Source organism: Salvelinus fontinalis, chromosome 5 (genome assembly GCF_029448725.1).
Source record: "Salvelinus fontinalis isolate EN_2023a chromosome 5, ASM2944872v1, whole genome shotgun sequence".
Lineage (NCBI taxonomy): Eukaryota > Metazoa > Chordata > Actinopteri > Salmoniformes > Salmonidae > Salvelinus > Salvelinus fontinalis.
Genome location: NC_074669.1, coordinates 9,902,286 through 9,920,439, shown reverse-complemented (window position 1 = coordinate 9,920,439; position 18,154 = coordinate 9,902,286). Strand labels below are relative to the sequence as shown.

The 18,154-nt window shown below is 42.0% G+C and overlaps 1 protein-coding gene across 2 annotated transcripts in view; it reads right to left on the bottom strand.

The window, feature by feature from the left end:
• LOC129855066 (D(4) dopamine receptor-like) overlaps nt 1-14,507 on the bottom strand; it is a 29,617-nt gene extending 15,110 nt beyond the window's left edge. The window contains exons 1-4 of one of the 2 annotated variants that reach the window (XM_055922352.1): nt 14,235-14,507; nt 10,719-10,831; nt 9,390-10,072; nt 6,292-6,420 (exon numbers count right to left, since the gene is read on the bottom strand). In XM_055922352.1, the coding sequence (XP_055778327.1) occupies nt 6,404-6,420; nt 9,390-10,072; nt 10,719-10,831; nt 14,235-14,507 (1,086 nt within the window). In that variant the 3' untranslated portion in view covers nt 6,292-6,403. Of the gene's footprint in view, nt 1-6,291; nt 6,421-9,389; nt 10,073-10,718; nt 10,832-14,234 lie in introns of those variants that run through there. The other variant, XM_055922351.1, reaches the window with a different exon arrangement.
• Between the last annotated feature and the right edge of the window lie 3,647 nt (nt 14,508-18,154).

The window sequence follows — 18,154 nt, the reverse complement described above, 5'->3', positions numbered from 1 at the left end:
ATACAGTCCACTGTCGATGATCATTCATCTGTGTTTACTCAGCTGTGTTTCCAGGACCATGCAGCCAGTCAGAAGGCTGAGCCCTCTACACAACAATATGCTGATGCTGTAGGGATAACTCCCTCTAGGTCTTAAGGCCTCAGGCAAACCTTACATAATGATTGGATTGAGGGTTAAGGTAATTAGCCAATGTTGGCTAGGGTATCATAATGACTCATTAGGCCCAATAATGACCCTGTTTATCCTTTTTCCTTAATGAGGTGTTTACACGTAAGAAAGACGTAACTGTTTAGAGAGTAAAAACATCCAAAGGACCACACAAGACTTTAGTCCAGAGGTGAGGTTTTAGAAAGCTTTGTATAGCTAGAGTGATATGTTAGTTCTCGTGTTGATGACTCAGACCGCTCAGTACACAGAAGATGGACCATCAAAAATATTTACGACGAATCTCTTGCGGTTGTTGTGTGGCTGGGTTGTTGAGAGAAATACCATGTGGAACTCCAGTTCAATGCTGTAAGATCTGTCACTGTTGTTGATGAAACTTGTTTTTGCTATTTCATGCTTGAAGCCAGCATTCAACTTGTGCTTGTATTCTTTGTATGACACATCGTTTCCTATACAAAAATAATTACATTTAAAATATATATTATGATACATTTTTTAGGATAAATGTGAAATACTTAAAATTGGCAAAACAAGGTATTTAATAAAACTATTTTTTAAATACATTCAAACATATTACGAAATGTACTTTAAAGGTATATGCATTGAGTTTACCAAACATTAGGAACACCTTCCTAATATTGAGCCTCAAATCATCGGGGCATGGATTCTACACGGTGTCGAAAGCATTCCCCAGAGATGCTGGCCCATGTTGACTCCAATGTTTCCAATAGTTTTTCAAGTTGGCTGGATGACCTTTTGGTGGTGGACCATTGTTGATACACTGTTGAGCATGAAAAACCCAGCAGTGCTACAGTTCTTGAAACAAATCTGGCACGTACTACCATACCCTGTTCAATGGCACTTAGATACTTTTTCTTACCTATTCACCCTCTGATTGGCACACATTCATGTCTCAAGGATTAAAAATCATTCTTTACACAGTGAAATTATTAATAGATCAGAAACGAAAGGGCATACGTTCTTAATGTGTTGTACACTCTGTGTATGTTAAATGTATGTCATATATTTTATAATATTTTCACACGTAGAAGCTTAACCTTAAATCTCAAGAGCACAACATAACATATTAACTGGCATGACAATCCGGTTTATGGGAGGCCAAAAAGCTCTACAAGAAAGCCACACCCCTAACAAGCAACGCCCCCAAGTCTTCTAATAGGCTGCCAGCGCTACAATATAATTTGTCAAGATGCATTTTTAGTGTACTTGACACATACCAGAGGATACCAAAAACACTAACATGCATCTAAATTACTAAAACAATTGTAGTGACTCCATGTTTTTCATGTGCATATGACAAACAAACAAATTAATTTGACGAGAGCACTGCAACCAACGTACAACAAGCAGAAGTTATCGTGCACTGTGTCGTTCCACAAAAATGAGTGCATTTTGCGACCCTTTAATACTGTATGTTAAGTAGTACTGTAATTATGCACCAATATTGAATTGTAAAAGCCTGTTAATATGAACTGAAGTGCCCTTTTAATACAGACCACATTGAGAAATCAATAAATCTGAATGTTCTATATGAATAAAGACTTGCTAAAGTGCCTAAATTCTGCATTTTGACATGTCCCTCCGTGCAGTCTCTGTGACTTCTTGGAAGATTTTAACCCAATAACCTCCCAAAATAATCAGTCATTCAGTACATTTACATGCACGCTAATAATTCGATATTAAACGGATTATGGCAGTGGGCAGATTATGCAATAGTCATGTTAACACCTTACTCTGTTTATCTTAATCGGCGTAAGGTCAAAATCGAAGTAAACATACACCGATTAAAACACTTGATTTTCTGAGCAATCTTTCAAATTATTACGATATGTAAACACCTTAATCGGAGTTCCAGCGGTGTATTTTATCTGCATGTGCTAGCACCAGCCGAGCGAGCCTCCTGCTTTAGCGCGAGTAAAGTGAGTTGGGAACAACAATGTCTGCATCGTAGAAGTAGTTTTCACATACAAACTTTATATGTCCAAACTCAGAATCAAATATGCTTCCCAAAAATAACATGTTCGCTGTGGTAGAACGTTTATTTACATTGGTGATTTTCTGCATTTATCAGAGTGCCATCAGGTAGCCTGATTTCAGATGTGTCCATGTAAACAGGATTATTATGGGATTCGTTCTTAATGCAAAGCATGTAAACGTTTTAACCAAATTATTATATTAATCAAACTATCCAATCTGACTGTGCAGAACCATACTCAGCCGTAGTTATTAAAGTCTTAAAGTCAACTGTTACGTGAACTGAACTCTCGTTTTAATATGGTGAATACTAGGCGAAAAGGGTCAATATCAGGGGATATCTTTATCCACTGTATATATTTCCGGATATCTGACATTTGATTAGATATAAGTAGTAGACATGCTCCAGAAACGCATGTCATGAATTTCATATACGGAACTAGAATATTCTCCATAAATGGACAGTTTCTACATGCATCCAATCCGGACCTCAGAAATCTCCCTGCTATTGTATGAGTCCAGGGAGATATCTGGGATCTGAGCGTGCACCCGCTTACATATTTGTAGAACAGTGGCCACAAACCTTTTCTGAGTCAAGATCAGTAGCGGTGCGTGGGTAAAATCACAGGGCAAGCCAATACAGGAAACAAAACGCCATATTACAACCTATGTGTTGTGATAATTGCGTTTGCTCTATAATTAGTTCATATGCCTTGACACGTGATGTATAGTGAACTAACCTTCCACGGGGTTGCATTATTTTCCAGAGAACGCATAGAGCCACAAGTTGATTATCCCTTTTATACCATGGCTATAATTTAACACATTTGCCGCTAGAAATGTGTTCAACATCCACTGAAGCAGCTAGCAGGTTTACTAGATTGCGACAGTAGTTGCCTTGGTAACCATACAAACTGACTTGCTAGTTTAGCAAACAAAACCTAGCTTGCTATTATGAATATCAAATTCAACCATGCCAATAATGTTTTCAATTTGATTTTTGCTTTCAAAAGCAGCTCAAACATAAAACATGTAAGAATTAACCATAGCCATTGAATTATACTGTGAAAATATACCATGCATTAAACTGAAATAATGCACACTCAAGAATGCTGTTCAAACCAATCAGAAAATAGTATTCAACAATGCCATGTTATTACCATGCATATTGGCTATGCTTGAATTGCCCTGCCAATGTTGTTCTTCTGAAATAATTTTGAAATTATATTTAAAGAATGTAGGTATATTATTACACTGGTAATATATAATTTGTTATTACTTGTGAGGGACAGCTAAGTGAGCATAATAATGTTATTTTGATTTTATTTTTATTGGACTGATGGCCTGCATCAGTCTGAGGGGAGGCAGCAGCTGTGAGGCTGCCTCTCACCTGACTCACCATCCCTCCGCTCTCCCTCCACTGAGAAAAGGGGCCAGGAACTCAAGACACACTGCATTATGTATGCCTCAAGCACCTATTCATGTTGTTACTCCTATGACCAAAGAAAGTGAAATATTCAATAACGCAAGCTTATCGGACAACTTTGCTATACTCATTCAATACAGCTGCAGTGCTGGTTGTAGTGTGAGTGTTGAACAAAGTGTTGACCGTGCTGAATAACAACTTAAACGTGAAGTTACTCATAAAAACAGCAGCTCTTGGCTATATTTGTTGAGTCTCTCTCTAGTCATGGTTTTAAATGTTTTTAAATCTCACAGTATCAACTTTACTGTGTATTCAAGGTTTATTTTTAGAGTCTATGGCTCGAGGAAACTGTGCCGACATGGTGATCTGAGCTATCTGATTGGCCAGCGGTAGGCCTATAGGTGCACTTGATTTGCACTTTGGGCCTGCTGGGTAGGCGGAGTTCTACCTTCAGACACATGAAAGGGTTAAAAATGGGAACACTGCCTTCCCGGCGCTAGGGCTGCTGAATGAAATGCACCTACCGCCAACAACAACAAAAAAGGATCGCAAGGCTATATCGTTGTTTTTTTACATAAATGTTTGGTGATTGACTAGGAATGCCTTGAAGATCGACCAGTCGATCAGGATCAACTGGTTGGTAACCACTGTTGTAGAATATTCTAACTCCTGAAAGGGTATGTATCAACTTGCTGACATACAGTACGTTCGGAAAGTATTCTGACCCCTTAACTTTTCCCACATTTTGTTACGTTACAGCCGTATTCTAAAATGGATTAAATAAAAATGATTCCTCATACATTTTTCACATAGTACCCCATAATGACAATTCGAAAATAGTGATTTAGACATTTTTGGAAATGTATAACCTTTCTAAATCAGAAATACCTTATTTACATAAGTATTCAGACCCTTTGCTATGAGACTCAAAATAGAGCTCAGGTGCATCTTGTTTCCATTGATCATCGCTGAGATGTTTCTACAACTTGATTTTGAGTCCACCTGTGGTAAATTCAATTGATTGGACATGATTTTGAAAGGCACACACCTGTCTATATAAGGTCCCACCGTTAACAGTGCATGTCAGAGCAAAAACCAAAGCATGTGGTCGAAGTAATTGTCTTTAGAGCTCTGAGACAGGATTGTGTCGAGGCACAGATCTGGGGAAGGGTACCAAAGACATTTATGCAACATTGAAGGTCCCCTTGAACACAGTGGTCTCCATCATTCTTAAATGGAAGAAGTTTGGAACACCCAACTCTCTTCCTAGAGCTGGCCGCCCAGCCAAACTGAGCAATTGGGGTAGGAGGTGGCCAAGAACCCGATGGTCACTCTGACAGAGCTCCAGAGTTTCTCTGTGGAGATGGGAGAACCTTCCTGAATGACCATCTCTGCAGCACTCCACCAATCAGGTTTTTATAGTAAAGTTGCCAGATGGAAGCACTCGTCAGTAAAAGGCACGACCACCCACTTGGAGTTTGCCAAAAGGCACCTAAAGGACTTTCAGACCATTAGAAACAAGATTCTCTAGTCTGATGAAAACAAGATTGAACTCTTTGGCCTGAATGCCAAGTGTCACGTCTGGAAGAAACCTGGGACCATCCCTATGGTGAACCATGGTGGTGGCAGCATCATGCTGTGGGGAGGTTTTTCAGCGGCAGGGTCTGGGTCGAGGGAACGATGAACGGAACAAAGTACAATGAGATCCTTGACAAAAACCTGCTCCAGACACGACAACAACCCTAAGCACACAGCCAAGACAATGCAGGAGTGGCTTCGAGACAAGTCTCAATGTCCTTGAGTGACCCAGCCAGAGGCCGGACTTGAACCCGATCGAACATCTCTGGAGAGATCTGAAAACCTGACAGAGAAGTATCTTCAGAGAAGATTGGGAGAAACTCCCCAAATACAGGTGTGCCAAGCTTGTAGCGTCATACCCAAGAAGACTCGAGGCTGTAATCGCTGACAAAGTTGCTTCAACAAAGTACTGAGTAAAGGGTCTGAATATTTATGTAAATGTTATATTTCAGTTTTTTTTATTTGTAATAACTTTGGAAAAAAAATTAAAAAACAGTTTTTGCTTTGTTATAATGGGGTAATGTGTTTAGATTGATGAGGAAAAAAACAATTTCATAAGGCTGTAACGTAACAATGTGGAAAAAGTCAAGGAGTTTCCGAATGCACTGTATCGAATGCACTGCACTGTATCTAAGCCTTTATAGTTAGGCATAAACGAATCCACATATATTTATTTTTTTAACATATCTGTTGTCATTACCTGATAATTAATGTATCCGTATTTAAAAAACGAAAAAACTATTTCAGTAGATTTCGTTACATGATATGTAATATTCATCCTCGTATGTTTGATCGAAAATGGGCTAAATCCGACTCCAGTGGTCCAGTGGCCAAATTATTTTACCTGTTCAGGCACTGAAAATCATCATGCTTCTTCACTTGAAGGTGATATATCTGAGGATACATTTACACCATATTCAGTAGTAAGCTATACAAGGCACGGAAAGGAAACATTATCATATTTAAGCTGCTATTTCCAAAGAATATCTCTGCTATTTCTGTTTAAAAAAAATGCAGCATAGCAAATCTAGAGCTCCAATCACAACAGGTTTTCTGTGAAAATGCAAACGTAAGCCAATCTTTACCAAACATTTATTTTATTTAATAGAAAATAAAAGTTGCACACTCTCAATACTCCTGCCTGCCCTGTTTCTTATGGACGATGGATGTGATGGGTGCAAATTGCGTCATCAGTGGCGGTCCCTTGCAGTCTATACCCAACATGGTGGTCGTGCTGGTCTATGATCCACTCCAAACTGTAAATGCATAAATCATTCATCAAAATTGAGTCAATATTGCAAAAAAATGTGTTTCACATAACCATACCACAAGGTAGCTACTCTACCTCCTTCATTCATGATGACAAAACTAAATGGAACAAGCTAGCTATCTTATATTAACCGGTAATACAAAATACGCCTAAATGTTTTAAAACATTAGCTTTCACCTTGAGGCTTGATAGGGGGTGAAAAGGTTTTTATTATTTGTTAGCTAACTAGGCTACCAGTTAGCTTGTACCCCCATATCAAGCCAAATTCTAGTTTGGTATTTGGTATTTTATTAGGATCCCAATTAGCTGTTGCAAAAGCAGCAACTACTCTTCCTGGTGTCCACACAAAATATGAAACATGACATAATACAGAACATTAATAGACAAGAACAGCTCAAGGATAGAACTACAGTTGCTAAGATAAATAAAACATCTCAAATTAGATAATAACTTCTTGGAGGTATTTTCTGAACAACTTCTCACTTCTTTGTTTCTCCAGTTGTCAGTTCGACCACACACCATTTACACAGTCATTTGTGCCGCCCAAATAAAAAAATTATACTTGGAACTCCACAGCAGAAAATACATGATTCTTGTTGCTAGGCTACCAGTTACAGTGCTTTAGCTTGCGGTTTGCTTGTGCCTTTATCTAGAGGGAATAGAAAAAGTATAGTGTCTGAAAGAATGATATGGATTTAATATTTGTCAAATTATTGAGCATGTACTCAAATAAGCATCAGAAATTGTCCTTATTTAGCATATCAAGATCCTGATATGGACCTCAGTCAAGAGCATATGGCTTGTACGGTATGTGCTGAGAAACTATACTATGTATCCCTACTGTCAGTATTTGTCATCAGGCCTATGTGGACATTTTATTTTCTATCTCAGGATATCTAATGAGTCAATATCCGTAGGAAATCCAAAATTCAGAAATGCATCAAATCGTCCTTATTTTCAAAAAGCATATCTGGATCAACGATTTTACTGAGTTACAGTTCATATAAGGAGATCAGTCAATTGAAATAAATAAATTAAGCCCTTATCTATGGATTTCACATGACTGGGAAGGAGTGCAGCCATGGGTGCACCCACTGGGGATCCAAGCCCAGCCAATCAGAATGAGTTTTCCCTACAAAAGGGCTTTATTACAGACAGAAATCTTCCTCAGTTTCATCAGCTGTCCGGGTGGCTGGTCTCAGAAGATCTCGCAGGTGAAGAAGCCGGATGTGGAGGTCCTGGGCTGGCGTGGTTACACGTGGTTGTAAGGCTGGTTGGACGTACTGCCAAATTCTCTAAAACAACGGAGGTGGCTTATGGTAGAGAAATGAACATTCAATTCTCTGCCAACAGCTCTGGTGGACATTCCTGCAGCCAGCTTGCCAATTGCACACTCCTCAAAACTGTGTCCAGGCACTCCGCATCTCGAACAACACAGTTTATAATTATAATTATATCGCTGCTAATGTTTTGGCTTGGTGGCACCAAAAAATATCTCCATTGATCACTACGTAAAGAGTAATTTAATAAGCTGAATTAGGAACCACTTTGGCTACCCTGTAGACTAGATGTCATAGCCATGCATTTCTGGAATATTGTCAGGCTTTACATGCATTTGAGCAACGCAGTTGATGATGGCATGGATTTTGAGAGTGGAAGCGCAGCCTATCCATCCATGATGTACAGTGCCCATGGAAGGAGAGATGTGCCTTTTGTACCAGAGAATCTCATAAAACAGTGATTTGTTTTTCGTTTAAGTTGATTAACAGCCAAAATGATTATGTAGAAAGATTCCCCGGCCATGGGTTTATGGTGAGAACGTACTTTGTTTAAATGCAATGCAATTCCGTCCGCTATTTCTGGAGAAGTGCAAATATGATTTGTAAGATGGTACCATGATGTTTATAAAACATTACATTTGCGAGTATAATGGTGAGTGAAAATTCTCCCCTTCTCTTTATATTGGATCTTTATCCAGCTCCTATGAAAAATGTGTACAGTGTATGGTATGTGTGGAAAACTCTCCATAGTCTTAAGTTGCCTTGTCTGTATTATACGCCCACGGTGAGCAATTATTGTGGCTGGACCTGTATTTAGACATAGACTATTTAAAACAAGCTGTTGTTTTGTTTTTAGTAGAATTTGATTAGAATTATACACTGTTTTTTAAGGCCTTATCAATAGCCTAGTGAATTTAATCTTCCTTATTGACTATGTTTGGCATTTTCATGTCCAGACTGCTATAGCCTATGTTTAACAATGTAGTTCCATATTAAAGCAATGCAATTTGAACAATGTGGACTGAAAACATGTTCAACATATTTAGCAAATATGGGACAGGCTATTTAACGAATTAGGGTATAACGGACTAACATTCAAATTGGAGTTGATGACAATGCAATACATAAAAGACCTCAAATACACAACTTGAAGCAACCACATCTAGCCATGGAGTACGTTCTGATTGGCCAGTGAGGGGCCAAGTCACGACACATCTACTTGTTTATTCATCAAAACCCAGCCCTTTCACACCACCACCAGCTACTGCGACAATAATTACAGTTGTGAAAATAGCAAAAATATTTCTGACACACCCCCGGAACCTATAACGCTACCGTCAGTGCCAAGATTTTACATTGCATTAGGTTTATTAAAATAGAGACCTACATTTTGCATTCAAATCAGAAATGTCTATTTAGCTTTTTTAATACGCAGCGTTAATGGAAATTCAAGAGAACTGCCTGACTCTGAACTTGGGTTTGGGTCGAGGGAGTGTTTTCTGTGAGTGCTGGCTTTTTAACAAAGACAGGCACTTTCTTTCTGTAGCATTGACACTGCAACAGTTACACAGTTACATGAACAGTTGCATCAGTGCCCTGGCCAATACTGTTACCACAATAGAGGCTCCGCAAAGTGCAACCAAACAGATAAGAGAACAAAAAGAATACCACTTACCCACAACGACAGGAAGCACTTTCATGGCCTTCCTCTCCCGGCAATTAATCTTGGCCCTCTTCTTCTTGTGAGAGTCTGGTGTGAGGTGGAGGTTATGCTTAATGTTACAGTAGGCCATCACAGTGGGCACAGGACCATCCTTGTACTCTGGAGTTGTTGAGGAGTTATAGGGAAAGTCTGGAGTGTCTGGTGAAGAGTTGTTATAGGGGCCGTCTGGAGACTCTAGGGGGTAAGGGTCCAGCTCCTCCAGGTTAATATCCTTTAGCTCCCGCTTCATGTCTGTCAGCTCATCCCGCTTGATAACAGGGGGCAGAGGAGGAGGCAGGGAGGCCAGTGGGGGCAAGGAGGCAGCAGCCTCCTGGAACTTCCTACAGGCCTGGATGCTGCTCCTCAGCTTGGCCTTGCGCGCCTCCTCCCACCTCCTCAAGCCCCGGAACATCCCGCAGTAGAGGAGGAGCATGATGGGGCAGGGGATGAAGAAGGAGCAGACAGAGGAATACACCACGTAGTTGTCATCTTCTAGCTTACACTCTGTTGGGTCCCGCTGGGGGACGTTTTGGATGCCGAACATGACGGGCGAGGCCACCGCCAAGGCCAGGATCCACGTGGCGGAGAGCAGGAAGATCTGTCTCTGGTCCACGTGCTTACGGTTGTAGTTGAATGGGATGGAGACAGCGATGAACCTGAATGAATCACATCAACCAGAGAAGAGATTGAGAGGAGCTGTATCTATACTCTGTGTAGAAGATCAATTTTTACAAATAAATAAATGAATGATTAACTTAGATCTGTCATTCTAGTACATCACATTTGACAGAAATGCAGTAAATGTGTGTTGGTGTACGCGTTGGATTCTCATTTATTTCAGATTTCCATTTGTCGGAAAGCTAATGATGTTTGCTTGGCTATAGGCAACATGGAGGCAACAAATACTTCAACAGGCCCTATACATCTTCATGTCAGTGAGAGACTTTGCAACAGTGAGCAAAGATAAGGATAATCATATCAGGTCAACTAGCTAATGATTCCATGCCAATTCTGGCAGTTGATCAACATGGAAACATATTTTATCCTGAGGCTTCTGTTTTCGTTTTTTTTTTCTGTCTGCCTCATTTGTGCTTTCTGTTAAGAGTGAGTGCTTTTAGGGAGAAGGGGGAAGAGAGACGACAGGTCATTGCTGTAGGTATGGTCATTCTTCCTAATAAGATGAATTGACTCATGCTTGTAATGCAATGCTGTTTCTGTCATAAAGTGATACTTGACGTCAGAGCTTCGACCACCACCTGAGAAATCGGACAGAATGTTAACAGAGAGTTAAAGGCTGATCACCTGTCGATGCTGATGGCACAGAGGTTGAATATGGAGGCTGTACACAACATCACGTCCATGGTCATCAGGCCATCGCAGATGTGCATGTTCAGTGACCATAGACCATCCTGGAACTGAAACAGATCAGAGCAACAAAACCCACATGGTCAGAGAGCAGCATCAGCCAGCGGGAGCCAACGGAGGCAAGGAGGCAGCAGCCTGGAACTTCCTACAGGCCTGGATGCTGCTCCTCAGTTTGGCTGAGGAGTCAACATCAGTCTCTTTCTCCATTCATCTTTCCCCGATTCCCCACATCCTCTGTTCTTGCCTCCTTCTCAAAACGCATTGAAAAAGGTCAGAGGGGAGGCACCGGTACAGTCTCCTTCAATACAGCTGATAATTAAATTAATTTAGAGAGCCACGGTCTTCTGACAACTCCTTGCCCCTCCCTGGCCTCTGATCACTTCCACAAGGTATTCCGCCAGGCTAGTGTTCTGCACCCACCAGAATGGCTGTGTGAGAAATCTTAATTTCCTCATTAGCATTGCTGCAGCTCTGTCATACAGCCGAGCAGAGTAAAACACACCACTCTCCAGCCCGGGCCCTCTGGCTGATTGGGAAATGCAGGTGTGGTACGCAGTGCCGGGTTATGGCACGTTTTGTCCTCATCAAAATTGAAAGGATTTTAATGGCCTTCTATCACCTGAGCAATAAATGACCTTTTAATTGGCTTTTTCTTAATGTCTTCTCTCTCTCTGATCAAAATGACCCATATATGGCTGCCAGGTTGACGGAATGTGTTCACTGCCACAGTCTGCCATTTGATGTGATACATGAGTCTCGGTTTCAACACTATAGGCTAAACACTTTCCTTCTTCCTTCCTTCTCCCCAGCCTTGAAGTAGCCTAATCACTGTTCCAACTTGGTTGGATTCCACCACTTCCACTGAGTCATGTCAGATCAGCGATCACCCCAAGGACGGGAGGGAGATGGGCCACTAAATCATTTCATCAGATTGGCCAGTCGGATGCTAAATCAAGCTGTCCTGTCCCCTCTGAAGGCGCCATAACGGTGTCCAGTGTGGCGCTTGGGACAGTGGCCTTGGGAATGGAATGTTCTGTCAGTGACAAACCATTGTTCCTCTGCTGGGTCTCTGGGCTACTAGTGGCTGTCTGGCTTAGGGGAGGAGGAGAGGGGCATAGGGGAGGTGCTAGTCAGCTTCAGTTTCCCGGCCCAGTGATGACTGCCGCTGGGAAAATGTGTGTGTAGTGCTCCGAGTGAGGCATGTGCTGTGGCAAAAGGAATGGGGATGCATCTGTGCAGTGACTCATTTCAGGGGGTTCTGGCACTATCAGGGGCGAGGCAACCCACGCGTCTGCCCGAGGGGTCAAATAGAGTTTATGCCTATAGCTACATGGTTGAAGTTAGATTCCAATCCTCATACAGTGTATGATTTTTTTAGAGACAGTGGATGTCAGTGTTATCTGATTATTTCTGAAATACTTACACCGATCAAAAATATAAACGTAACAGTTACAGTTCATATAAGGAAATCAGTCAATTGAAATAAATTCATTAGGCCCTAATCTATGGATTTCACATGACTGGGAATACAGATATTCATCAGATGGTCACAGACATCTTTAAAAAAAAGTAGGGGCATGGATCAGAAAACCAGTCACTATCTGGTGTGACCACCATTTCCCTCATGCAGCGCGACACATCTCCTTTGCATAGAGTTGATCAGGCTGTTAATTGTGGCCTGTGGAATGTTGTTCCAGTCCTCTTCAATTGCTGTGCGAAGTTGTAGGATATTGGCGGGAACTGGTACACGTTGATTCAGAGTATCCCAAACATGCTCAATAGGTGACATGTCTGGTGAGTATGCATGCCAGGAATTGTGTACAGATCCTTGCGACATGGGGCCGTGCATTATCATGCTGAAACATGAGATGATGGTAGCGGATGAATGGCACGGCAATGGGCCTCAGGACCTCGTCACGGTATCTCTGTGCATTCAAATTGCCATTGATAAAATGCAAGTGTGTTCATTGTCCCTAGCTTATGCCTCCCCATACCATAACCCCACCGCCAACATGGGGTACACTGTTTACAATGTTGACATCAGCAAACTGCTCGCCCACACGAAGCCATATACGCTACGCTGTCTGCCATCTGCCCGGGTACAGTTGAAACCGGGATTCATCTGTGAAGAGCACACTTCTCCAGCGTGCCAGTGGCCATCGAAGGTGAGCATTTGCACACTGAAGTTGGTTACGACGCCGAACTGCAGTCAGGTCAAGACCATGGTGAGGACAACAAGCACACAGATGAACTTCCCTGAGATGGTTTCTGACAGTTTGTCCAGAAATTCTTTGGTTGTGCAAACCCACTTTTTCATCAGCTGTCCAGGTGACTGGTCTCAGGCAATCCCGCAGGCGAAGAAGCCAGATATGGAGGTCCTGGGCTGGCGTGGTTCCACGTGGTCTGTGGTTGTGAGGCCGGTTGAAGTAGAGGCAGCTTATGGTAGAGAAATGATCATTCAATTCTCTGGCAAAAGCTCTGGTGGACATTCCTGTTGCACACTCAAAACATGAGACATCTGTGGCTTTGTGTTGTTTTGACCAAACTTCACATTTTAGTGGCCTTTTATTGTCCCCAATGCAAAGTGCACCTATGTAATGATCATGCTGTTTAATCATCTTCTTGCTATGCCACACCTGTCATTTGGATGAATTATCTTGGCAAATGAGAAATGCTCACTAACAGTGATGTAAAAAAATGTGTGAGAACATTTGAGAGAAATAAACTTTGTGTGCATATGGAACATTTCTGGTATATTTCACGTATTTCAGTTCATGAAACATGGAACCAACGCTTTACATGTTGCGTTTATATATTTTTTCAGTGTAGTTACAGTATTCTTTTATCATTATTGGTAAAGTTGAACATTCACTATTACAAACCATGCAGCATAAATAGATCTAGTGAAGCCATGTTGTGTAATGATAATTTAGCTGGCTCAAATACTTAATGTAGTCAACGAACCATATAGAGAAGGTTGGACAACAGCAATCTAGGTTCACATTCCTTTGCAAACCATTGTATTAATGAGTTAACTGTGTTAATACAGTAAGCACGTCATCTATTCTGTGCAGTGTGCATCCTTGCATCAGCTACAACACATGTAATAAACCTTTCCCCACTAGACAATAACCAATTGTGTAAATATTTCATACTATTAACTATGCATAATATCAATGTGAAATGACAATTTTTTTATTGATTAAACATGTGGTCTGTTCTGTCATAGTCTATGGTTTGGAGTGACAAATGGCATATTACAATATTACAATGTTACATTATGTGCTCTTATTTGAAATGGCTTCTAAGCCTAATTAATTGACCCTTATGAATATCATATTTTGATAATTATGTTTTAATTCATGATTAATTAATACTATCAATATTAACAATCATCATCCTCATCAAGGTATCATAAAGATAGTAAAATATAGTAAAATATATTTTACTCACCTCCACATATATAAACAGTGGCAAAACCAAAACTGCCAACATCAAGTCAGCCACAGCCAGACTGACTATGAAGTAGTTGGTTGTAGTTTTCAAAGCTTTTTCCCTGTACACGCTAAGGCACACAAGCAGATTTCCACAAATGATGACCACAATTAGCAATATTCCGAGTATCAGAGCAGGGAAGTTATAGTCAGTGTCCCGGGTTTGTGCGGTGTTAATCTCAGCACCCAGAACTAGCACGGTGTTGTTTGAGACAGTGAGGTTGCCTGGCATTTCTGCGGACAGCCGCTCTCGCACGGAAAAGGATCCTCTCTCCCCCTCTTCCAATAGAAAAAGAAGAAGCCGCTCTGTGACGGCCGGTCCGAGCGGAAGCGGCAGTCGTGAAAGGGATTTTCATGTAGGCATCGTTTCAAACAGGTATGCAGGATGGGTTTATTTTTCCATGTTGAAGTTTTCATTCCCGAAAACTGTTGAGACGCCTTGTTGTCCTGAATCATGCGCGTCTGTCTTTTCAGTCCTGTGCGCGCTGGACAGAGCCACAGAGCGGCATTAGCCTATGCTTTCCAACAAGAAGCTTTCGCGCGCTCTCTTTATGCGGGGTTCCAGTTGACAATAACAGGTAGATATCACCGAAATTAATCAAACTGCCAGTCCACCCTGAAGCGTTAGATTTAATCCCGTTGTTTATTATTTAAAATCGAGTCACTTTGGCACCGCACTATCAAAAGCTATGCACTCTGCTCTGTCTCTCCGCAGCCTAGTTATTTTCAGTTAAACTGATGAGGCTTATCAAGTCCGTCATTCCAAATCCAGGTGCTTAAAGCCGCTTATACCTGTTCTGGCTGTTTTCATGCTCTGTCCTTGAACCCAAGTCCAAGACACAATTTAAGAGTTATGTGCATGCATTTGTTCGACTACTTGTCAGTCACAGTGAGTGTTTTTTTGCAGAGGCATCATACCCATCTGAACATCTATGTTTGGGCCACATTAGGTTGTGGCTTCTTAATTGGTAATGACTGGAGCGGAATAAATGTAATGGTATCAAATACATTCCATTCGCTCCATTCCAGCCATTACTAGCTAGGTAGTTGCAGTATGGTAGCTCAATGTATGGCAGTTGCAGTATGGTAGCTCAATGTATGGCAGTTGCAGTATGGTAGCTCAATGTGTGGCAGTTGCAGTATGGTAGCTCAATGTATGGCAGTTGCAGTATGGTAGCTCAATGTATGGCAGTTGCAGTATGGTAGCTCAATGTATGGCAGTTGCAGTATGGTAGCTCAATGTATGGCAGTTGCAGTATGGTAGCTCAATGTATGGCAGTTGCAGTATGGTAGCTCAATGTATGGCAGTTGCAGTATGGTAGCTCAATGTATGGCAGTTGCAGTATGGTAGCTCAATGTATGGCAGTTGCAGTATGGTAGCTCAATGTATGGCAGTTGCAGTATGGTAGCTCAATGTATGGCAGTTGCAGTATGGTAGCTCAATGTATGGCAGTTGCAGTATGGTAGCTCAATGTATGGCAGTTGCAGTATGGTAGCTCAATGTATGGCAGTTGCAGTATGGTAGCTCAATGTATGGTAGTTGCAGTATGGTAGCTCAATGTATGGCAGTTGCAGTATGGTAGCTCAATGTATGGTAGTTGCGTGGTAAGAAACCTATAGCAGAGGGCTTTCGACACACCCACTCCTTTCCACACGCCCACTACTTTACTTTCAACACAACCCCTTGCCCACACTCCCTTCGCCATATTGAGATGCAGCTACCCCTTCTCTATATGTGGTCATGAAGAGTTTACTTTTAATTAAAACACATTCACTTCGGCAGTCACTTTTTAAAAGAAAAAAAGGGCAATTTAAATCATACAATCAAAATGTTGACACACAAGTCCATACAACTATGATTGCAACTATGAGTCCATGCAACCATGATTGCGTTTGGAAAACGTCAGAAATACAGTCTTGCAGCAAAGAAACATCTCAGCACTTCATAAAGGCACAGCTCTGATTCAAATCATATTCTGATTAATAAAGCCATGATTGGATTTTTTTAATGATCATTACCTATTGTCAATTATGATAATGTGTTTGAATGGTCATGATTTTAATTGATGAGTTAATTCAAATAGATTGCCAATACAGGTAATTACTGGGATAGTTTCATCTCAAATTCCATAAGATATATATCCCATATTGGAGACTCAATGAAAGTTTAACATACTGTTTCAAATACAGTGGGGAGAACAAGTATTTGATACACTGCCGATTTTGCAGGTTTTCCTACTTACAAAGCATATAGAGGTCTGTAATTTTTTATCATAGGTACACTTCAACTGTGAGAGACGGAATCTAAAACAAAAATCCAGAAAATCACATTGTATGATTTTTAAGTAATTCATTTGCATTTTATTGCATGACATAAGTATTTGATACTTATGCCTTCTTACTTCTCATTGTGTTGCGCAGTTTGAATAGGCAGACCTTCGTCATGATCGATGCAGCTTCTTCCCAGAAGCTTGAATCTGATGTGGGCATTTATATGCTCCCTGCTTTTGTTTTGCCGTTTAGCTGTACGATCAATGTTCTTCAGGTCACTGTACCTCTCTTTCACCAAAGGCTCAGACTTTCTAAAAAGCAGGGAAGGCCAGCAATACAGGCAGCTTGATGAAAGACTCCCTGTTAACCAGCTATACTTTTGATACCAGTTGGTATTGATGAAAGACTCCCTGTTAACCAGCTATACTTTTGATACCAGTTGGTATTGATGAAAGACTCCCTGTTAACCAGCTATACTTTTGATACCAGTTGGTATTGATGAAAGACTCCCTGTTAACCAGCTATACCTTTGATACCAGGTGGTATTGATGAAAGGCTCCCTGTTAACCAGCTATACTTTTGATACCAGTTGGTATTGATGAAAGACTCCCTGTTAACCAGCTATACTTTTGATACCAGTTGATATTGATGAAAGGCTCCCAGTTAACCATGTCACGTCTGTGCCAGCCCCCCCCCCCCCCAACCCCCCCCCCCCTGGCGCTTGAGGGCGCCAGAATGCCTTGCATCACTCACTCCTGCCATCCATCACGTACACCTGCCTTTCCTCGTCACGCGCATCAGCGTTATTGGACTCACCTGGACTCTCTTATCACCTGTTCATTTTCTCCCCTATATGTGTCTGTTCCCCAGCTCTGTTCCCCGCTTCTGCATTGATTGTTTTCTGTTTGGTAACGCTGTTTATGTCTCGTTCCATGTCCGTTATTTATTAAATGTTACTCCCCGTAACTGCTTCGTCTCTCCAGCGTCATCATTGTGACAGAATGCAGAAGCCATCACACGTGGCATCAGGGAGTACTGGCGTTCTGGTTGGTTTAGTGGCATCGGCTCTGGGTCACCACCGATGGAACCGGGGGTGCCTAGCCTGCTCGTCGGGCTTCCACGCCCTAGCAGGCTCGAGAGGTTTCCTTGCCCCGGTTGGCTCGGATGGTGCCCATCCCACGTCACACTTCACCGGATCATCGGGTTTCCTCAGCGGGATCGACAGGCGTCTTGACTCAGCCGGATCGTCAGGCTCCCATGCCTCAGCCAGCTCGCCAGGCTCTCACGCTCCTGCCGGTTCATCGGGCTTCCACGCCTCAACCGGCTTGCCCAGCGCCCATGTCTCTGCGGTTCGCCCAGGTGGGACGCCGGGTTGCGCCCCTAGAGGGGGGGTACTGTCACGTCTGCTCCCGCTCTTCCCCCCCCCTGGCGCTTGAGGGCGCCAGAATGCCTTGCATCACTCACTCCTGCCATCCATCACGTACACCTGCCTTTCCTCGTCACGCGCATCAGCGTTATTGGACTCACCTGGACTCTCTTATCACCTGTTCATTTTCTCCCCTATATGTGTCAGTTCCCCAGCTCTGTTCCCCGCTTCTGCATTGATTG